Here is a 21,447-nt window from a genome sequence, read left to right as displayed (position 1 = left end):
TTATGGTTTTAATTCTAACCCGCAAATCCTGACAGATTAAGGCTTAGTACAACTACCTAAAATGTATGCTTCCTATCAAATAATAGTTGTTTTCTCAAGGTCAACAATGAGCTGGTTGTCAGGAATTTCATTTGATGTGAATCAATTATCTTTTATTGTGCACTTTTAATTAGAAAAATGGTTTACAATCTCCAACCTTTCATCACCATTCTTAAAGGAATCATTGATCCTCAACAAACACGATGGATTGTTGATGAAAACAACCCACAGCTCCAATCCCTCCTCAACAAAGCTACTTCTCTGCAGCAGCTCATTGGTAAATCTTCACTCACGAAAATAAACAGTTTAGACAACCAAATCAGAGAAGTAGCACATCAAGCAGAAGACATCATTGAGTCCCACACATGGTTGATCAAATGCTCTCCCGATCTGATTGCGCGAGATTCACTCTTTCCACACCTGATCTACAGCAACTGACACGAGCTCTTGATTCTGTTTTGGAGAAGGATAAAAAGATGCCGCTAGAACTTGATTCTGCCGCGGAGGTAGAAGATAAGAAGATGCTGTCTTGCCGCTGCTTCGCGCCTACCTTCTCTCTCAATTTCGAATTCCAAATTTCAATCCCCAAGCCACACTCTCTCAATTCGGAGCCCTAGACCCGCCAATCTCCTCTCTCCTTCTCCCTTCGCCGACCAGACCGCCCTATTCCAAGGTAAGGTTTTTCTCTTTAGTTTCTCCATTTATCTTTCTATTTTGGGTTTCTTTAGATTTATTGCTCACAACTTACACTTTAGGCTTTATTACTCTCAGATTCTAATAGATCAATGAAAATTGATAGGAATAACTACACACACTCCAACTGTTAACTTGCATCCTAGCATGTGATATGATACTTAGTTATAAAAGATTGAGTTTGTTTATATAGATCAAAGGACATTTCAATGTGGATTAGAAAAGTATAATTTTTTCTGGACCTTGTAATTGCTTGTTCGGTTTGAGTCCCCCTCTATTTACAAATTAATGGTGAAGCCTGTTTGATCAAATTCATAGATGATACTTCAGTAAGTTTCTGGCTTATATAGACGGCAAATACACATTCCTAGCTCGGTTTTGTTTCATTTCTGTGCCTAGCACAAAGGTGATCGTATTTCATATGGTAAAGAATGGTGTGCTTGTAGGGTGGGAGTGTGAAGATACTGTTATCTTGTTTTTCCTTGATTCTTTTGGTATTCTTTGTAGATTGTGTTAGCATGTTGAGACTAGCTTTCCGCAAGTTATGTGCTCGTGTGGATGGAGGATGTGAAATCCGGTCATTATCACAGTTGCGCAGTTTTCACTCTGCTCAGGTGAGTTTGTAGCTTTTCATTCATCATTTTTGTCCATCTCTTTTGCAGACCTATTCCATTTTGTTCAACTGGCTATCCTAAACTACTGAAGAATACTGAATACATCAATAGATATGGATTCTAATCCTAAGAATTTATTCTTGCAGCCGTCTTTGGCGTCAAGAAGCTTTTTTGGTGTTGAAGATTTTCTAGATGACGATAATAGCAGGCCATACACTTATCAAAAAGAAAAGAAGTCGAGAAATCCAAACAAGCACGTATCCTTCAAACAGCGTACTGTTGCTTACATGGAACCGTTTACCCTGGACGTGTTCATCTCAAAGCGGTTCGTCTCTGCTTCAATCACCCACAGAGTGACATGCAAGCAGGTTACCGTTGCTGGTACAAACTCGAAAGATATCAAGGCTGCACTGAGATCACGATCCGACATACCTGCTTTTTGGCAATAGGTCAGATTTTGGCCGATAGGGCGAGAGAAGCTGACGTGTATACAGCTTCTTATACCCCCACGGAAAGGGATAAGTTTGAAGGGAAAATAAGGGCAGTTGTTCAGTCCCTTATTGACAATGGCATTGATGTCAAAATCTATCTTGATTGATCACTTTTTCAAGTCTTAGTTTGTCAAAACTGTCTCAAATGATGAGTTTTTCACGATGCTCCATCATCGACGAGGGCTCTCTAATTTTTGTTACTTTCAAATTATTATGGATTATCATCAATTCTTAGATGGTAATTTCACATTCTCCTCTAGAAATGGACTTGGTTTAAATAAACGAGCAAATCTTGATAGATATATATACTGTGTGGTTAGAGTTCTGCTCAGCACAAAAATTGGCTTAATGGTGGAGCTGGTAAAATGATGTGTAGGAATGAAGAGCCATCCCCTTGTTGCAATTCGGACTGACAACAACGACTTGTTCAACTTTTCCGATTGTAAAATCTGGTTCTCATTTCTTCATCGCATTCTGAATTTCTTCATTGCATTTATTTGAAGATTAAGTCGGCATTACATGGATGGCATCTGCACATGTCATAACAGGATGGTATGGAGCATGGTGCAGTTGGGCTCGATTTGGACTCCTCTTTTATGGTGCTTTTCGCCGCCACTACGTTGTTATCAGAATCTTCCGATCCTGACTATCGCACTACCAGGAATAAATCTTACACTGCTTCTGTTCCATAGGTATCCCCATTTTTCGTGTCACGGAATCATTCTTTTGATTAATTGTAGCAATATTATTTATGTCTTAATCGTTTTCTTTGATCAATTGTTGCAGTAATTTGATAATTGTGTAGTGGAAGGAACAGTCTCTGGGCTAATATCTTTGAATGCAAAAGATTGACTGCTTTGAAAATGGGGATTATACTTGAACTTGCGGGATTGTTAAAGCTGTGTGAAATCCGGGTTTTCTGGATGCTTGAATTTGGTCATGCAAATGGCTTCCGCTATACAACAAATTAAGAACACCAAATTCAAGCCTTTTCACATCAATTTTCTTGGGCATAAAGGTGAATACAAGTCTCTTTGGATTATGTCTTAATCAGCCTTCTACGTTTACCTCATGGGCATAAAGGTGAATACAAGAAACCACTTACTTAGTCCTGGAAGTTGATCAGGCTTTATAATGAGAAGGCTTGGACTCTGTCCACTCTTGTTGCTAAGGTATGTGGACACTGCTTCGCGTCTCTTTGTAAACAGAATATATATTATTGGCCATAATTTTCCAAGTTCTATTTAGAGGACACAACCAATGAGTTTCCATTTCTGTTTCCGGTTTTGTTACTTTAGAGGGTACATTCTAATAGATGTACTACCATATCCGGAAGCATTTAACTTTGATTAGCAATAATGTTCTTCTTATACTCGTAAATTCTATGATTGTGTTATATCTCGACTGGTGAGTTCTTCACTTATTCCCGGATGAAGAATTTTAAAGAAAATCTGAGGTATTTCTAGAAGTTTGTGCAACAGCCAAGTTTTAAAAAAGGCAAAGAAACAAGCTTTGTAATCTATATCATTGCTGACAACCTAAAACAATAGCGATGTTGAAATGCACAAGGATGTAGAGTTGGAATGCCAAGAGAAAAGAAGCACTGAAATGAGGCTCGAAGCAGGCTCTGATTGGGTGTTCATTCATCTACTGATCTTGATTTAGAAGCGCTAAAACTTAGTACTTAGTACTTAGTACTTAGTACTTGAATCTACATCTCTAGCGTGTCTGTGAATCATTGGCATCTATCTTCTTGAAGTTGTGGTCTTTCTGGACCTCTGAAAATGTATCATTGTGATGGTATTTAGTGCAGTAGATACAGTAGTGAGTTACATGTAGGGGACTCTAAGTTGTATTAAATGTAAATTACTTCATATTTGATGGAGTTCAGAGACACGAAAGTAGAGAAAAGGATCATTTTTCTTATCAGCTGTAGAGAATTAAACAAAAACAGGCAAATAATGATCCAAAACGAGATAACGTAGCTTTACTCTAACTTGATTCCTACTTTTTCTGCACACTTGCCTTCTCTAACAAGGGTGCTATATATAGATATTTACATAACAAGAGATAAACTAGGTATTCAATGATTTCAAAATTATGCTAATAGAGACCCAAACTTTATGCCAATAGTTTCCTAATCGTTCTCAAACTCTAGATACATTTCCTCTTTTTTTCCCTCTCTCTATCAGGCATTTTCTAGTTTTGCTGCTACTAATGGAGTTCTTTCTCCATTCCCTATATTTTTATCCAATAGATTATGAGCTTACTAAGACACATAAATTACAAAAAACAAGCTAAGTTGCATACTTGGCTATAACAGAGAGCTCTTAGTTATTAAATTTAAATCATGACACTAACTGTTAATATGTGAACGTTTTTACATACCTTAGTCATGTCTTGATATGTATGATACACATTTCTATCTTCAATTTTCACGGCTGCAAATGCAAGTGCTAAAATTATAATTAGATTGTATATTGCATGTTTTGGTAACATATTACCTAATAATAAATTTGAAATGCTTGGCAGATGTCTTTTTGGATTTGTCATTTTTTCCCAGAATAAACACTGATATATTCAATTTTAACCATTGAGATTCTATGGCAACAATAAACATCCCTATGATCGGAAATATACGCAGAGGATTTTCTTTCTTCATTTAGTAGAGCACATTATTAGTGACATTGATATAAATAATCAGAATGGTTTATGGTCTCAGATGATTTGTTTGTTTTGATACTTGACTAGTATTTGCTGCTTAGATTAAAGTGGAATAGTGCAAGTGCTTTACTAACGAAATAATATGGCGTATTGGTTTACATGCATGATACCACTTGTGTGTTATAAATCTTGGTAGGGAATACCATGATCCATGTCAGATTTTTCTTCCTTATTTCGTCATCCTGCTTTTTTTAATTTATTTAGTTGGCGTATGCGATTTTCTTTTCTATAGTAACTTTTATGTTAGGGGCTGTATCTGAGTTGTCATAATTTTCCTTCTTTGGGCTTATTAAATGAATGGAAAAACCTCATTACTGCCACCACTCAATTGGCTAAATTTTCTCCCCCGTCCCCTCTCTCCCCATTTAGGTTTTCTCGAGAAGGCGGAATAGTCTTTCCTTTTGTGGTGAGTGTCTTGTTGTTAAGATAAATTATCTTATCGAATCATTTAATTGTACAAATAATTATGCATTTGCATCCAATGTAAGATCCCTATGATTCAAACAATTTGTGTTTAGAATGAAATGTAGTTTTTTTTATTGCTTATAAATTCATCACTACCAGAACCCTTATAATTGAACCCGCATCTGTTATCGCTGCTCACATCAGGCTTGGGTATGTATCTGCTGAGCATTTCTTATCTGTATTTGGCAATTTGGTTGTCTATGTTGAGCTTGTTTGGGGAATTATACTAATGGTATAGCGATAGCGTAATGTGATCATGTTATAGATGTGTGAATATCATACGCTTCTCCCAAAAAACTTAGTTGACACATATGACAAAGTAAAACATGTATTTTATCTGAATTTTGGTATTATCTCTGGCTGAGAAATTTTTACAGGACTTCTTTTCCCGGACTCCTTCTTGCTAAGGGTATTTTTATTTTTTTATTTATCGTGAGTAGTAAACAAAAATCTTTTTGCTGAATACAGAAGCTCTTCTATTGTTTGCAGGGATAAGTGCACTATTTACTGGATCTCATAATCCCATCTTTGCTGCTGCATTTAACAAATGGGGTTTGCTCATAAAATTTTAAAATGTTCACAACCTGAGAATGATAAAATCATTGAACATGACTGGCTAAGTAATCTGCACAGTGATATCCTGTACCACATTCTATCATTTCTCAGTGTCACTGAAGCTACGAAAACCAGTTTGCTGTCAAGAAAATGGAGATACATTCCGGATTCATTACCATACTTAAACTTTGACTTTAGAGATTTCCGGAACCAGGAGCAATGCTTAGCTTTGAGTTATGATGAATGCGTGATAAAATTTTGGTCAGTTGTCAAATGGGCTTTCAGAATGAGAGATTACTCACCCATCGTTAGATTGCGGCTCCACTGTGATTACTTTATGCATATATGCTTCAGTCGCTTTTTTGTCTTTGTTTTGTGAGAAATGTCCAAGAAGTTAATATTTTTTCTGGATATGGAGTCCGGCGGTGTCCAATTTATAGTTATCCATATGCTCATGTTGATGCATTCATACATAATGTGAATAGTCTGGTTAAGTACAAATATCCGTTAGGGTTTTGGAATCTCAAAACCCTGAATTTGGTTGGAGTTCACTTTCCTGATGCTGATATAGCCAAGAAAGTGTTAAGTGATTGTGGTGTTCTTGAGAATTTATCTCTGGAACGTTGTTGTTTTCGGATGATAAAGTTTCTCAAGATTTCAGCCAAGAGGCTAAGGAATTTGAACTTTGTAAATGATGGTCCTTATTGGTGGGGACATATGTGTATGTTTCAGGGTGAACTGGAACTTCATACTCCTAACCTTGTATCTTTCTACTATAGTGGGCCAGTGATACGTCTTTGTCAATACTCAGATATGTTTTTTTTGAAGAATGCTTCGATTAAGCTTCGAAATCAAAATAATCCAGGGGGCTTATCTGTAGACCTAGGTACAATGATTTCAGGAATTTGTCATGTGGAAGAGTTGTCGGTGTCACCAAATTTTGTCCTGGTATGTGTAAATTTAAGGATATACTACTAGTTATGAACTAATATTACTAAATTATTGCTCTGGTTACTATCAAAATGTTTATCTAATTTTTTTATTTTATATGATACTTGTGTGACATAATTGAACATTTTCATGCCATGTGATCTTTGCAGTTTTATGTGGTCATATTATTTGAGATAAATTTTGACAGTGTGATAATATCATTTATAAATAAGAATGAAGGATTAATGATGCAGCCTGCAGGTCATGTAATAGGGATGTAAATTACATGTTAATGATCTTTTTGTGCAGCTTGAGTGACTGAACATTTTTCTTAGCACTTATGATATCCATGATAAAAACTTCTTATTGAATGATTTTGGATTAATTTCATATGCACCATTATGTTCAATATGCTAGATATAAAGGGAATATATCTCATGGAGTTCCATTACATGCAAACGTTAATTGTATTGGATGTGCTACATGTATAGTGTTATTAGTATCATGATTCCATGACAGTCATTGTCAACGTCACACATATATCTATTGAATTTCGGGTCACTCCCCAGTTTGGTTAGACACTTACACTTAGCCGCACTTGTGTCAGACATAGTCCACAGAAACGTTTAAGCATGCTAACATATAGGAATGTGATCTTTTAAGAGGTATTATTAAAATGAAAACTTAGAACCAATCTGGATGATTGGAGACATTCTTTCTATTTTGGTGTGACCCATAAAAATAGTCCAATTCTGTTTTTAGAACTTTTTCTCTCTCTGATGAGGTGGGCCCCATTCTCCACGAAGTTACCAACGATACTCCAATCACTTTTTCTTTCTACTCACTCATACTTCACTAATTGTGCATTAAGTCCCATGTCATCCCAAAAGTGTCTATTTTCTTGGGACGTAGGGTGTATTAATTAATAGTCACATGGCATGAATGAATTCCATTATATTAAAAATCTAATTTGTGATAATGGCTCTTAGTTCTTATTATAGGGTGGTTCTTTAGGGGAATGCAACGCTATTTATATATATGCACCTAAATATGGATTGGGTCGTAATTTGAATCCTCCATATGCTAGCACTTCATACAGAAGCAATTTAGAAATATCTAGAATCTCGGGTCTTCTGGGGACGTTAAGCCTAAAGATTCTTGTGGGCTCCGGATTGCAAAAACTATTTAAGATCCCTGAGGGCAAAGTCTCTAAACTTACATACCTTATTTTTTGTAAAATGCCATCTTTGGGGTATGGTTGGTTATGTTTAATGGTGTGTTTCACTTCCAGTAATGCACTATAAGTTGTCTGCAAGTTGGTAATGGATATTGATATCTGTAATTACTTGTCTTATCTACTTATAACTTATCATGTTCATTCTTCTTTGTTAGTACATCTCTCCTGAATTTGGTGGATATGGTCGCAAATTCAGTCCTTTTGACAGTCTAAGGTGCTTGAAGATTGATATGAAAGGCATTGTGGACCATGTTGAGGGTCTAATAAAGTTACTCCAACATTCTCCAAATCTTGAAGCTCTCTGCATCCAATTTATTCAGGTACATGCTAATAGTTACATTGTTTGGTATGAGAGGTTTTGGGGTATTTGAAATATTGATACTGTATGTTCATAATTAACAGTTGGGTAGAGTTGAACAAGGGGATGCCTTTTCACCGAATGGGTTGAAATGGAAAAGAAAGGTAGATTTTGGTGTAGCACCTTCACTCAATCAAGTATTCAATGTTTCTTGACATCATTATCTGTATTCCTTTTCTCTAGTTTTAGCTTGTGGGGGGCAGTTAAAACATGTTATAAGTTTTAATTAGTCGTGGATTATATTCTTTGCCATTCTGAATTTTGACAGGACAAATTATCTGCTTGGTACTGTTTTCAATCAAGGTGATTGATCCTTGCGCTTATTAACTCATTTAGAACGGATTGTTTTTAAGAGGTAGTAGGAATTTGGACCCTGCCTCACCCATACAAGGGTTTAGTCGTACCAATAATAAGAAGCTACATGGCATATTGTAAGATGATTAACATTTTCATGCGACATATACTTTATTTTCAATTTATCTGAATGAAACCACTTGAGTTGTTGTCAGGAACTGCCGTGTGCCTTCATTGCATGGTAAATTCTCTGAGCTCATAATGCTGACTAATTAGTACTACAACTGCACAACTAGTCTGTAACAAACTGTTGATATTTTTTTTGCCCACTATTTATTGAATGAATTTGTGATCCTGTTCATATTGAACCTTTTAATCGATTATGCTATCAAAACCCTCTTATATGTATATACATACAGGTACAATGATCTTGTTCTTTTATAGTAGTACTATTTTGTTAGGTAGAAAAAAGACAGGTTTAAACTTATACTGGATCTTGACATCTTGTTTCTATGAAAATATATTCGCTATGTGCTACACTACTCCTTTTGAGCTCAAATCATTCTTTCACTATACTACTTATTCTGAAACTAATATGATTCAGATGCTTCAGTCATCGAGGATAAGCCATTGGATGACCCGAGAAGTGGACGTCCCATGTTTGTCGCACAACTTAAAAGAAATTGAGATTGTTGGTTGCTGCCGTGATCCAGTAAACTTTTCAGAACTTATCAAGTTTTTCCTTCAAAATGGAAAATCTGTAGAGAAGATAAACATCACTCAAATGGAAGAAAGGCTGAATCTGGAGAGGTTTTATGGGTTGCATGAAGTTCAGTTAGCGGCTGAAGCAGTTTCAGTGTCCATCAGTTCAGCCTCTGCTTGTGGAAGAAAGGAGTTGATTAAGCTTGTTTATGGGAAATGGGGTTTGAGCGTAGTGACAGAGACTGGTATATCGAAGATTAGATTAAGAAAAAGCATCAGGTACAGTTCCATACCTAATTGAAAGTGTAGTGATAGAGATGATGCTGTGTGGAAATAATCCCCCTGACATGTTACGTTGCGATCCTATCGACAGAATTGCAGCGAAGAAATCTGGTCGCTTGGTGAGAGGAAAATGAGGTGTGAGTCCATGATATGTTGCGATCCAGATAAACATCGGAGTACATTTTCTTCTAATTGCTCAGTCCTGGGTATCATCAAAACCAAAACTAGCTATTAATTATGTCACATTATTAGTTATAGCTTGCCATTATATTAAACCTTTTGGATATTCTGTCGGCATCTAGACTCGAATTCTATGAAATTGAATTGGAAAGAATTAATTCTAATTCAATTCCAAATCCTATGTTTGGTATAATTAAAGAATGATATGTAGGGTAATGATCAATTGAAATTTTTTAGCCTAATTGAGAATTGAGATGCATTATCAATCACTCATTTTTATTAAATGAGTGGTCCGGAATTTGCCACATGAAAAATATTTTTAGATTAATTAATTATGAAAGGATAAAATGGTAATTCCATGGTACATTTTATTCAATAAATATTTTTTTAATTTTAAATTTTTTTTTAAAATTTTTTTGTCAACTATATACACAATTTATGTCAACTACACACATATAATGTCATCATTTGCATTAGAAGGCTCAACAAACAGTCAAACTAGTCTATTAGAAACAGCTGAGCAGATTAGGGATTAAATATCTCATCAAGTTCTATGTCTCATGAATTGAAGAGAAGAGCCAAAAACATGTAACGGAATGCCACAACTACACCACTGTTAACACTGTTCCCAAAGTTATTCCCTCTGAAATTAAAGCACCAAAAACTCCATAAATGCAAAGAGGGAAAACACATTCTCCCTCCGTCCCTCTATAGTAGAGGCGTTTCATTTTGAGCACCGTTTTAAAAAAATTATAATAAATAGCTAAAGTGTAAAAAAAGTAAAGTAAAAAAGAGAATAATATAGTTACGAGTCTTCTATAAATTATTTTTTCTCTTATTTTACATTTTTTCTATTTTAATTATTTATTATCATTTTTTCAAAACGAATGCTCAAAATGAAACGCCTCTACTACAGAGGGACGGAGGGGTTAATTCTTTTGTTGTTCTAGACTACAATTAACATTCCGTAAGTGTACTGGACTTTTTTTTGTTCCTGCTTTGGGAGAGACGCATGAGGGTCATGCGTCTCTCGTTAATGAAACGCATCACGGAGATGCGTCTTACCCAAAGACGCATGAGAGACATGCGTCGTTTGTTTTTTAATTTTTTTAAAGACGCATAAGCGTCATGCGTCATAGGGAGAGACGCATCTCCATCATGCGTCGTCTTTTTTTTAATTTTATTAGACGACGCATGACCGTCATGCGTCTTAGGGAGAGACGCATGAGCCTCAGACGCGAGGGAGGCAGAAAGGGCAGACGCGACGCGAGAGAGATAGCAGGCGCGAGAGAGAAAAACACATTCTCCGCCCGTCCCTCTGTAGTAGAGGCGGTTTTCAAGTACTAGGTCCATATTTTAGACAGTTTGTCATTGCTGGTTTTTCTTGTAGCTAACAACTTACTATATAACACTGCAGACATTATATCAAATACTAGTATTTTAACTTCGAATAGGATCTTTGTTTCTAATGTTTGGACTTGTAGCTTATTCAATAGCATGAACTGCTCCATCTAAATTCTAGTAGCTTTGATTTTGTGAAGTTACTTCATTTGACTTGATAGCCATGGAGCTGCTTAACCAATTTTGGCCGTGATCTAACCTTCAATATTGCACATTGACCTGAATGATGTTCTATTCTGTTCGGAATCAAAGAAAAGCCGTGCGGCCATTTAATCAAGTTTTGGCATACTTGTGCAGTCCTCCTGCCATAGAAAGACTGTCAAGTGGTCTCTTTCAAGAGGCTATCATTACAAACACCATTCCAGTTGCAGAGCAAAACTATTTCCCCTAGCTTACAGTCTTATCCGTGGCAAACCTTTTGGGCGAGACAATATGGCGCGTGCATGATGATTGTGCTGTAAGTAGTCTTCTCTGTTAAGTATTTATGTCATTTGCAGCATTCTGAAGATGGGACTCGTGTAAGTATATAACTCTGACGCGTGCTTATGATTTCAGGGTGGTTTTGAACCTTACTCGAGCTTGGGGATCGACTGACATTCCTAGTGCTTGTGAGAAACTCAACTTGTCATTGCAGTTTTTCTAACACTTGAAAAGGAGTCACATTTGCTAAAATTCCCAAGATGATTGTGTTACAACAAGTGTAGTACTACCATTGTACAATGTTAAATGTGTTTGTATATGTCAGTTGAGTTTTGGTCCATTTTTATATCAAGGAATTTTGCTCGCATATGACTTTGATATAACAAGCCCTTTTTTCCAAGTTCGGGTCTTCCTGGATTATGGTATTAAATGGTTAGTGAATTCTGCCATGTTATGAGTGATTGTTTCAGTTTGTTTATTGTGATATAGAAACTCACTTGAATCTAATTTGATACACTTTGACCTAAATAACGTTTTTATATATTCACTCCACTCCATATTGTATGCAATTTTTTCTTCTTTTTAGTTTGTCCAATAAAAGTACGCACTTTTTAATTTTAAAAAGTCATTTCTCTAAGTGAAATCTATTCTCTATTAACAATACATTAATTACTTCAAAGGGCGTTTTTGATTAAAAAAAATATACATTAATTACTTTTTCATTCTATCTTCCTATTACTTTATTAATTATGGATTAAAACTAGTGTCCAACCTGAGATGGAAGGAGTATAACTATTTATAAATAACTTGATAATCTTAATAATTTGTTTACAGTTAGATTTGCAATTATCAGTTACTTCATCCATTTTAAGCTACTTGCACCATTTCTTTTGATACAATATTAAAGAACTAATGTTTAAAGATTAAATGAGAAACAGATGAAGTATGAAAGAGAAATGGAGTAAGAGATATGATAAGGTTTTTAACAAAAAAAAGAAACATTGATATGTGACTAAATTATGGTTATGGATAAAATCATCTACTGTTGTATTGTATTTAAGATACCCAACCCGAAGCCCACTTCTAAAATAGGCTCACGATGTTCTTCTAAGAATGGGCCGGCCCATTCCTTGATGGTGATAAAAGCCCAAACTCCAAAATTATGAAAAACCCTAGGCACTCTTTCATCTTCGTTTCTGCATCTCTACATTATCTGCGTATCTTCTTCCTCGCTGGCTAATCTACGCGTGTATACAGATATCTGGTAGCTCTCAGCAACGAGCATGGCGGACGTGATGTCGATGGAAGATATACAGGCCACAGCCGCCCGCCTCAATGTCGACCTCGACTCTCTCGATCTCGATTCGGTCCGCCTCCCCGCCGGAGAAACCTTCGGCGTTATCAGGTATGAATTCAGAGAAAATATGACAGTTTCTGTTGAAAATTCGACCCATTTTCTGAGATTTCCAACGTTCTATCACGTGCCATATTTTTCAAAGTGGATTCTGCCCAAAATTGCGGTGTGAAATGTTTATTCAGTTTTGTCATTATTGCATTAGCCTATAAAACAAAAGTGGCTCATGTCTCGTGTCTTGAATGCTGAGTAGATTTGAATTGTGTTAGGATTCGGAAATGGTCTCGATCAGATATACATATTGTTGATTGATTTTCTTTGTTGAAGTGATGATGATGATTTGAAAAAGGAGGAAGATTTTGAATTCGAAGAGGGTTTCGGTAACATAATAGTGGTGGACAATTTGCCGGTGGTGCCCAAAGAGAAGTTTGAGAAGCTAGAAGGAGTTGTGCGGAAGATATACAGTCAGATTGGTGTTATCAAAGAGGGTGGTCTCTGGATGCCAACTGATCCCGACACTGGTAAAACCCAGGGATACTGCTTCATTGAGTATAACACTCCTCAGGTGGTGCAATGCTTCTTTTTTTTAATGTAATTTTGTTGGTACTTTTAACTTAGTGGAGAACTTCCATTTGTAGCAGCTCCTAGAGAGGCAGAAAGAAAACGGGCTTGTATTCATCTAAGTATGCACTCTGAGGTCTGAGCAAATGTCTTGTTGGCTCAGATTTGTTCTCTCCTTTTAATGCAAAAAATAAGCTTTTTGTTGTTTATTGGATAATTAGCTTGGGTCTGTCTGAGATAAAAGGGGCTTAAGTCTTTCTTTCTGATAAGCTTTTTGTTGTTGAGTACTTACTTTCTGAATATAAATGTCTTCTGGGTTGCCATTGTTTTGGTGTACATACTTCCGTTTGAATCCCCATGCTGCTGTTCCCTCTCCAGTCCATAAAACTCAGACTCTTCAATCCTGTAGCTCAAACCCCTAGCTGCAACACCCTGTCGCTAGCCAACTCTAGTAGCCAAACCTATAAGTCTTTAGTAGTGATGACAATGTAGAATAGAGCCTATTAATATATACTCCCTCCGTCCTAGTTTAGGAGTGCAATTTAGTTAGGGCACGGGTTTTAAGAAATTGTTGGAGTGTGTAATAATTCAAGTGAGGTAGTGTTTGTTGGAGTGTGTAATAATTAAAGTGAGAAAGTGGGACCCCTTTGACGTTTTGTATGTAAAAGGTGTTTCTTTTGTTTTATTTTTATGAAAATAATGGCATTTGAGTCTAAATTTCATCAACAATGAGGTTAAATTTTATGTCCAAATATGATAAATTCTAAATGGGACTCTTAAACTGGGACGGACGAAAATGGCAAAACAAGACTCTTAAACTGAACGGAGGGAGTATATGATATGGTTCTATAATTGCTATGTTATCCTTTTTTGGATGATGCCATGGAGTTGATTTTTATTATAAACTATAAAGTTTTCTGGGATTCATTTTATTTTTCTTTGCAATCTTCCTAGTCACATCACTTGATCCAGCTTGTGTTGAGATTTATTCTCCTTTTCCCTTCTCATGATGTGCTGTAAGAGCTACATTTCCCTGCTCATTATGTAAATGAAAGAGTTACATAGTTTGATAGTCATAAACTTTTATGAATCCCAGAAGATATATAACTGGTGTAGGAATTAGGAGCAAAGTAGCTGTATTTTAGGTGCTAATGTATACTTATGATCAAGTCATCACTTTCAGTGTCGGAACTGATTTGCATATGGTTTGTAGGAAGCTGAACTTGCAAAGGAAAAAACCCACGGGTACAAGCTGGATCGATCTCACATATTTTCTGTTAATATGTTTGATGAAATTGAGAAGTTTTTAAAGGTCCCAGAGGAGTGGGCTCCTCCAGAAAGCAAGCCATATACTCCAGGGGTTAGTCTCTTTCACTCAAACTCACTATCTGGGGAAAAAAGTAGATGAGCTCATGGCTCCCAGATCAAGAGAATCTTGTCATTTTTTATGATAGCTTATCAATTCTTGCAGGAGAATCTTCAAAAATGGCTTATGGATGAAAAAGCCCGGGATCAGTTTGTGATCCGCGCTGGCTCTGATACCGAGGTTTTATGGAATGATGCAAGGCAATCTAAACCTGAACTTGTTTACAAAAGATCTGTAAGTGAACTTCAGTGTATTAATCTACCTGCTCTTGAGCCCTGCATGAGCATTCTTGTTCGCTACATTTTTTATTGTTTACAAAAGATCTGTAAGTGAACTTCAATGTATTAATTGAAATGTGTGCTTCCTGCAGTACTGGACAGAAAGTTTTGTTCAGTGGTCGCCACTTGGTACTTACTTAGCCACAGTACACAGGCAGGGCGCTGCAGTTTGGGGTGGTGCTACTACTTTCAACAGGTTGATGCGTTATCAACATTCCCAGGTAGTTTTGGCATCTGACATGCATTAGCACATTGTTTCTATCATAGGTTCTAGCTTTGATGGTGTGAATACAGGTAAAACTGATCGACTTTTCCCCTGGTGAGAGATTTTTGGTGACTTACAGCAGCCAGGAGCCTAGCAATCCCCGTGACACACATGTAATGTATTGTTATGAATTATTTCATGAATTACCACTTGATGGTCCAATATTAGTGAGCTGAGATTGTGAATGAAGTTCACTTATATTTCAACAGAGGGTCGTGATTAACATTTTTGATGTGAGAAGTGGAAAAGTGATGAGAGATTTCAAAGGTAGTGCAGATGAATTTGCTATTGGTGGAACTGGAGGTGTCAGTGGTGTGTCTTGGCCTGTTTTCAGGTGATTTATTATACACATATTTCTTCCCATAACTTCCCTGTTTTTACAAATACAAAGAGCTAATGGTTTCTCTTTGTCTTGTTTGGGTGCTATCTGATATGTTGTTTCTTACCACCAGATGGGGTGGCGGACGAGAAGATAAGTACTTTGCCAGAATAGGAAAGAATGCTGTGTCTGTTTATGAAACTGAAACCTTTGGTCTAATTGACAAGAAATCTATAAAGGTAGAAAATGTTATTGACTTCAGCTGGTCTCCTACGGATTCCATTCTTGCCCTTTTTGTGCCAGAGCTAGGCGGAGGAAATCAACCTGCGAGGGTGAGCTGAGAACCACTATCTGAAATTGTTGACTCATATCCTGTTATTTCAGTTTGCTTGACTTATATCTCTGATTTCAGGTGAGTCTTGTGCAAATCCCAAGCAAACAAGAGTTGAGGCAAAAGAATCTCTTCAGTGTCAGTGATTGCAAATTATACTGGCAAAGTAATGGGGAATATCTTGCTGTCAAAGTTGAAAGGTATACAAAAACAAAGAAAAGCACATATACTGGCTTTGAGCTTTTCAGGATCAAGGAAAGGGACATACCTATTGAGGTTCTAGAGCTTGAGAATAAGAATGATAAGATTATTGCCTTTGCATGGGAGCCAAAAGGCCACAGGTTTGCAGTCATTCATGGTGATAATCCAAGGCCTGATGTGAGTTTCTACTCGATGCGTAGTGGGACTAACACTGGCCGGGTTTCGAAGCTCACAACCCTCAAGGGCAAGCAGGCCAATGCTCTTTTCTGGTCTCCAGGTGGCCGTTTTATTATTCTTGCTGGATTGAAAGGTTTTAATGGACAGTTGGAGTTTTATAATGTCGATGAGCTTGAGACCATGGCTCAAGCTGAGCATTTTATGGCAACAGATGTCGAGTGGGATCCTACTGGAAGGTAAATAGTTTGTATTTATATGGTACTATATATCTTTTGCATGATGGTGGTTAGATTTCATTTGCCCTTTTCTTTTAGTTATGATTCTATTATGAGGTAATTGAGTTGGTGTTTCCTCATCAACTTGCTGCATCATTTGTATTAAGGTTTGTCTGGTTTTATAGGTATTGCGTGACTGCAGTCACATCCGTCCATGAGATGGAAAATGGTTTTAACGTGTGGTCCTTCAATGGAAAACTGCTATACCGAATCCTTAAGGATCATTTCTTTCAAGTAAGTTCTCCTTTCATCTAAATTAATCATTTCTTGGTATGACTAGCTTTATTGAAAAAAATTAAACAGACGGGGACGAGAAAGTTACAGGTAATGAGTGAATGAGATATAGTATTAACCACCTAGATGGATTTTGTCACTCACTATGTCGAGTGGTTTAAACCGCAGTTTCTGTGGCGCCCAAGGCCTCCATCTTTCTTGACAGCTGAAAAGGAAGAAGAGATTGCCAAGAATTTGAAGAAGTACAGCAAGAAATACGAGGCTGAGGATCAAGATGTATCTATGTTGCTGAGTGAGCAGGACCGTGAGAAGAGAAAGGCGCTGAAGGAAGAGTGGGCTAGATGGATTAGTGAATGGAAGCGATTGCACGAGGAAGAAAAATTGGAGAGACAGAAGCTGCGTGATGGAGAAGCGAGTGATGAGGAAGAAGAGTACGAAGCGAAAGAGGTGGAAGTAGAGGAATTATTGGATGTCTCGGAAGAAGTTATCTCTTTTGACTGAATGGTGAAGTAAATTTTTCGTCTTCTCTTGAGATGGTGAAGGAGAATCATTAGATTTTGTACGGCCTGTTTAACAGATAAATTTATTTTTTTGTACCAATTCGACATAGAGAGTTTGCTTTGAGCAAGGTATTTTGATCTGGATCTAAACACATTTTTTTTTAATTTCTTGCATGTCTCTAGAAACCTAGGCTAATCTACGGTTGTGCTTGGCAAAATACATTTTGCTGTTATTAATTGCTCTTTAGTACCTGCCCTAACCATGGTTATACTTGAAAGTATCTCCAAAGTTAAAATAATGATCATCTTCACAATCTTGATTATTAATCATTATTGTATTTTGAAGTTTCATTGCTATCTTTTTTGTTACCGCATCTTTTTCCATGAGTAATTGAATAAAACTTATATGATTTTGTAATTTAACATGCTTTTTAATGGTTTTAATTTTAAAGGGTATTGATTTGAAACAAATGGCAAAGGAATGGGTTTATTGGCATCAAAATATTAAAAATTTCCAAAATAAAGGTATTATATCTGTTGGAGATGGATATACAACTCATCTATACATGCTCTAATGCTTTGAAAAAAGAGTAGCCATTGGTAAAATCAAGATGTATCTTGTTTCTTGAAGTTAGTTTGATAGTAGTTAGGAGTCGTTTATTAGCTTACTTTCTTGTATACATAGATACTCTGGTCTATTCTTCAGCCATTCCTATTTTGTGTATCTTCGAGAGAGTTAAATATAGGCATAGTTGGATTATTATTTCATCACGTAAGAAGTTGGTTTCCTGGAAAAAGGTTGATTAATTAATCTTGGTAGAGATATTTGGATTTAAAGCTGCGACCACAAAAACAGGTAGACCAAAAGCGACTGAAAATGTCAAAATGGAAAAGTAAAATGTAGGAATTAATAGATGTGAATGTTGATTTAGACATCTAGTTGACTGGCCCACAGCTCATGGCAGACAACAAGTGAATACAAAAGTAGGAGTTATGCATTTGTGGGACACTGTTTTAAGATACTGCTGGCAATACATGATTTTTCAACAAACAGTTGAGTTGAGTAAATCAGTGTGTCGGCCTCATTTTTAGTTGAAAGAAATGGCAAAATGTTCACTGCTTCATCACCTCTTAAGTTTCTAACCAACTTTCCATATTTCACTTGGATCAAACCCACGTAAATAGTCTTTATTTCACCATATAATCTACTAAATTATATGGCTGAGTTAGAGCATACCAAGTGCAAAAGAGTGTTCCCTTGCTCAAATTTTAATCCTGGACTCCACTTTCGACCTGAAAACGTAAGCACTGAAACGCCGTAAAAAAGGTGTATTATCTAGCACTGAAGACAGGCTCTGCCTCGGCAGTTGGCTGACTTCTTCTAGTATATTTGAGGAGTAAAGCCTCTGAAGTAAGGCCTGGCACTTTTAGATCCCTGCACATGAAAATTGGAGCAGCAACAGGTATCTTGTCAGAAAGAGGGAGAAGAGCAAACAAGTACACAATGCAAATGTAGATGGATAATGAGTCTAACCGAACATATGGCTGCAGATCCTTCCACTCCCACTTGAGCCGCTGCTGAAATAGTATGGCAAACCGCTCTGCGGGAGTCGAAGGGAGAGAAGACACACTGAAAGGATACAACCAAGTTTCAATTCCTAGCTTTTCTGTTAGAATTTCACCTTCCAACATCTCAAAACTAGCACACATCCCATCAGGAAGCTTCCGCATCCACTTCTCCATAAAGATTTCAAGTTTCATCTTCCCTCCTTTCAGGATTTCTCTTGCTAGGCACACGCAAACACGCCTCTCGTCCAATTTCCACAGATGACTTACACAAACACCCTCATCATCAATCTTACTTCCATATGCTTGCAAGCAATGCTTTGCAACATTTCTAGGAAATCCATCTGCTTCCAGCATGCCCAGAACTTCATCCTCATCAAGTGCATTGATAGACCAATTGTTCAATATCACATTGTGCAAAAGCATGCTTAGGATTGCGTGCATATAACTCTCATCCAAAATCCGCCAATATCCATCAATTTCTACTGCTGAAATGGATTGCAGACCCATCTTTAATTCCTCGTCACTTGCTTGAATCCTTTCGACTAGATCCTCCCACCTGTATAGACCCAACCCTGTCTCCTCCCTCTCCTCTGATGTGTCCATCTCTGAGGCTTCACCAAAACTATAAGGTTTTTGAGAGAGGAGCAATTTTAGTTCATCTAATTTTGGTGCTACCTCAACAAGTTCCATGCAACCAGGAGCAACTTTGAGGACAGATGCAACTGCCATGCTGCCATCATCTTTGTTATTATGGGATCTGGAGACATCTTCTGAGGAAGGTATGAGAAGCATGGAATTTGATGTACCCACAAATTTAACAGCATATGTCTTTGACGAAGTACAAAGAACTGCATCCTCATCAGGCTGTCCTCTTAGTGTTACTCTATAAAAGTCATAAACAAGACCATAAGTTGAAGAGAAATCACAAAGTATATATACTATGGTAAGGACTTGATAAACAAATATGACAAGCAAGAATCACAACTCTTAATCATAATGTGTAGATTTTTTGTTGGAAGAAAATTTGGTGCTCACACCTTTGATGGAGGATGTCAGGGAGGAGCTTGTCGTCGAGTTCAAGAAGCATAAGGTCATTGTGGGGGCCAAATAGAGAATGATACGTGAGAGAAATTGAAGAGCTGGGTTGAAGGCTTAGAACTGCTTCTGCACCGGCAGAGCATGCAGTTTGCTGGTGTAAATTATCCATATACCAGTCGCCTTTACTAAACAAGACTGAGCTACCAATTGCGGACAAGATTTCACCCTTTCATTATCCCTGTTCTCAGTCACAACAGCTACCTGGAAGGAAAAGGTTGATGAATGATACCTGATCCAGAGCTACCACACTGAAAATTTTGGCCATTTGCAAACACAGGACACATTCAGACATGCACTGGAATTTATTATGTACCTTTTGACATTATTGTTATCAGTTTATGCAATCCTAGGTCTTTGCTTCATCATTGAGGACTTCTTCAGTTCTTTGACCTACTAACTTTCTCACCCAAAATTTCTGAGATTTGACAAAATTGAAAAATAACTGCTCACAACCTTTTAAGTGTTAAGAATGGTTTTACAGATCTACAGCTACAAGGCTGATTTTAAATGAACTTTTTACTTTTAAAGTAATTACTATTAGAATTTGGGATGTAACAAGAAAGCCCACATATCTCAAATTATGATCTATTTTAACAATTTCCTCATAGTAGATCTAATGTCAATATGTATGTGAATTTTTATTTTTATTTTTTTTATCAAAATGCAAGCAATCATGACATAAATACTAATGTATTACTGCTGTGGTTTCAATAATTTTTTTTTTCAAATCTACTTCAATCGAGATGAAGATGACAACAAATGCGAGCACAGGACAAACACAATAACATAGATTCTAATGCTGTGTTCACCTTTTTTAATACTAAAATTCTCAGCTCTTCAAACAAGATTTGTAGACCTTGCCCTGAAAAACCAACGCATTCAGACTCGATGTCACGAATCCAATTGAATTCGAAGAAACCAGCAGTTCGTACAGAAGCATAACACAAGTCGGATTTTAAGCAGAACATTTAAACGAATAAAAAGATGCACGAATTTAGAGAAATTTACCTCAGTCCGGCGACTATGTGGACTGTGGGGTTCCGGTCGGCGGTTTTAGGTTAGGGTTGAAATGGCGGGAAGATGAGCGCTACAGATCTGGATTTTGTGGAGGGAAAAAACAAAGTCGCCCACCCGTTTTTGTCCTTCAAATATTGAAATTCAACTTGCTACTAGCTAGTGTACACAACATTCAATGTCAAAAAGGAAAGTAGTGTGCATTCAATGTCAAAAAGGAAACTAGTACAACACCTTTATTAATACTTTTGATTTCTAAGATAAAATAATAATAAGATATAATTTAAGATTGAATTGTTAAATTACATGATTTTAGCTATATTAATTATCTGATGATTATTTATCTATAATTATGTTATGGGATTGAATCTCATGAACCAAACACACTATAAATTTAATCTCGGGATACAATTTTGCAAACCGAACACCCCCATAATATACTGAACTAGAAATATCAATAGCCGTTATAGGAAAAAATATTTTTACTCAACGATAAACATTGATATAGATTAACTCATGA

General features: G+C 36.7%; 4 protein-coding genes across 20 annotated transcripts; 3 read left to right on the top strand and 1 right to left on the bottom strand.

Moving 5' to 3' along the window:
- Positions 1–86: 86 nt before the first annotated feature.
- On the top strand, positions 87–1,956 carry LOC121809509. The gene is made up of 3 exons (XM_042210175.1): positions 87–712; positions 1,240–1,346; positions 1,493–1,956. The coding sequence occupies exons 2-3, from the start codon at positions 1,251–1,253 to the stop codon at positions 1,793–1,795; spliced, it is 399 nt and encodes a 132-aa protein (XP_042066109.1). The 5' UTR covers positions 87–712; positions 1,240–1,250; the 3' UTR covers positions 1,796–1,956.
- On the top strand, positions 1,934–9,728 carry LOC121809506 (putative F-box/FBD/LRR-repeat protein At4g03220). Of its 13 annotated transcripts, none has more exons than XM_042210170.1 (8): positions 1,934–2,075; positions 2,158–2,279; positions 2,386–2,529; positions 2,624–6,529; positions 7,904–8,068; positions 8,151–8,210; positions 9,005–9,381; positions 9,476–9,728. In XM_042210170.1, the coding sequence occupies exons 4-8, from the start codon at positions 5,927–5,929 to the stop codon at positions 9,516–9,518; spliced, it is 1,248 nt and encodes a 415-aa protein (XP_042066104.1). In that variant the 5' UTR covers positions 1,934–2,075; positions 2,158–2,279; positions 2,386–2,529; positions 2,624–5,926; the 3' UTR covers positions 9,519–9,728. The 13 variants fall into 13 exon arrangements, with proteins under 13 accessions (XP_042066104.1, XP_042066103.1, XP_042066100.1 ...); XM_042210169.1 differs by having other exon boundaries at positions 2,158–2,289; XM_042210171.1 differs by having other exon boundaries at positions 1,947–2,529; positions 2,624–2,855; positions 2,964–3,009; positions 5,516–6,529.
- A 2,844-nt stretch (positions 9,729–12,572) lies between these two features.
- Positions 12,573–17,396, top strand: LOC121808896 (eukaryotic translation initiation factor 3 subunit B-like). Of its 2 annotated transcripts, XM_042209457.1 has the most exons (11): positions 12,573–12,790; positions 13,067–13,304; positions 14,514–14,660; positions 14,772–14,900; positions 15,037–15,165; positions 15,239–15,322; positions 15,419–15,543; positions 15,662–15,860; positions 15,941–16,473; positions 16,638–16,746; positions 16,915–17,396. In XM_042209457.1, the coding sequence occupies exons 1-11, from the start codon at positions 12,669–12,671 to the stop codon at positions 17,245–17,247; spliced, it is 2,148 nt and encodes a 715-aa protein (XP_042065391.1). In that variant the 5' UTR covers positions 12,573–12,668; the 3' UTR covers positions 17,248–17,396. The 2 variants fall into 2 exon arrangements, with proteins under 2 accessions (XP_042065391.1, XP_042065393.1); XM_042209459.1 differs by lacking the exons at positions 12,573–12,790; positions 13,067–13,304 and adding an exon at positions 13,324–13,436.
- Positions 17,397–18,132: 736 nt separating this feature from the next.
- LOC121806464 (sister chromatid cohesion protein DCC1-like) lies at positions 18,133–21,068 on the bottom strand. Of its 4 annotated transcripts, XM_042206510.1 has the most exons (5): positions 20,922–21,068; positions 20,723–20,775; positions 19,853–20,114; positions 18,781–19,698; positions 18,133–18,681 (listed from the first exon to the last, which is right to left on the bottom strand). In XM_042206510.1, exons 3-5 carry the CDS (start codon positions 20,020–20,022, stop codon positions 18,579–18,581), a joined length of 1,191 nt encoding a protein of 396 aa, XP_042062444.1. In that variant the 5' UTR covers positions 20,023–20,114; positions 20,723–20,775; positions 20,922–21,068; the 3' UTR covers positions 18,133–18,578. The 4 variants fall into 4 exon arrangements, with proteins under 4 accessions (XP_042062444.1, XP_042062446.1, XP_042062445.1 ...); XM_042206512.1 differs by lacking the exon at positions 20,723–20,775 and having other exon boundaries at positions 19,853–20,161; XM_042206511.1 differs by lacking the exon at positions 20,723–20,775.
- Between the last annotated feature and the right edge of the window lie 379 nt (positions 21,069–21,447).

Source organism: Salvia splendens, chromosome 6, assembly GCF_004379255.2.
Source record: "Salvia splendens isolate huo1 chromosome 6, SspV2, whole genome shotgun sequence".
In the NCBI taxonomy this organism is placed as follows: Eukaryota; Viridiplantae; Streptophyta; class Magnoliopsida; order Lamiales; family Lamiaceae; genus Salvia; species Salvia splendens.
The sequence above is the reverse complement of the archived record's forward strand: the minus strand, read 5'-3'. Positions and strand labels throughout refer to the sequence as shown.

Bases quoted from the DNA above. Each gene is read 5' to 3' on its own strand.
- LOC121809506 (XM_042210170.1), top strand. From the start codon at position 5,927: ATGCTTCAGTCGCTTTTTTGTCTTTGTTTTGTGAGAAATGTCCAAGAA. The intron at 8,069-8,150 runs GTACATGCTAAT...CATAATTAACAG, and splicing joins TCTGCATCCAATTTATTCAG to TTGGGTAGAGTTGAACAAGG. The intron at 8,211-9,004 runs GTAGATTTTGGT...AATATGATTCAG, and splicing joins GGTTGAAATGGAAAAGAAAG to ATGCTTCAGTCATCGAGGAT.
- LOC121809509 (XM_042210175.1), top strand. From the start codon at position 1,251: ATGTTGAGACTAGCTTTCCGCAAGTTATGTGCTCGTGTGGATGGAGGA. The intron at 1,347-1,492 runs GTGAGTTTGTAG...TTATTCTTGCAG, and splicing joins GCAGTTTTCACTCTGCTCAG to CCGTCTTTGGCGTCAAGAAG.
- LOC121806464 (XM_042206510.1), bottom strand. From the start codon at position 20,022: ATGGATAATTTACACCAGCAAACTGCATGCTCTGCCGGTGCAGAAGCA. The intron at 19,699-19,852 runs GTGTGAGCACCA...TGACTTTTATAG, and splicing joins CCTGACATCCTCCATCAAAG to AGTAACACTAAGAGGACAGC. The intron at 18,682-18,780 runs GTTAGACTCATT...TTTCATGTGCAG, and splicing joins GATCTGCAGCCATATGTTCG to GGATCTAAAAGTGCCAGGCC.
- LOC121808896 (XM_042209457.1), top strand. From the start codon at position 12,669: ATGGCGGACGTGATGTCGATGGAAGATATACAGGCCACAGCCGCCCGC. The intron at 14,661-14,771 runs GTTAGTCTCTTT...CAATTCTTGCAG, and splicing joins GCAAGCCATATACTCCAGGG to GAGAATCTTCAAAAATGGCT. The intron at 15,544-15,661 runs GTGATTTATTAT...TCTTACCACCAG, and splicing joins GTGTCTTGGCCTGTTTTCAG to ATGGGGTGGCGGACGAGAAG.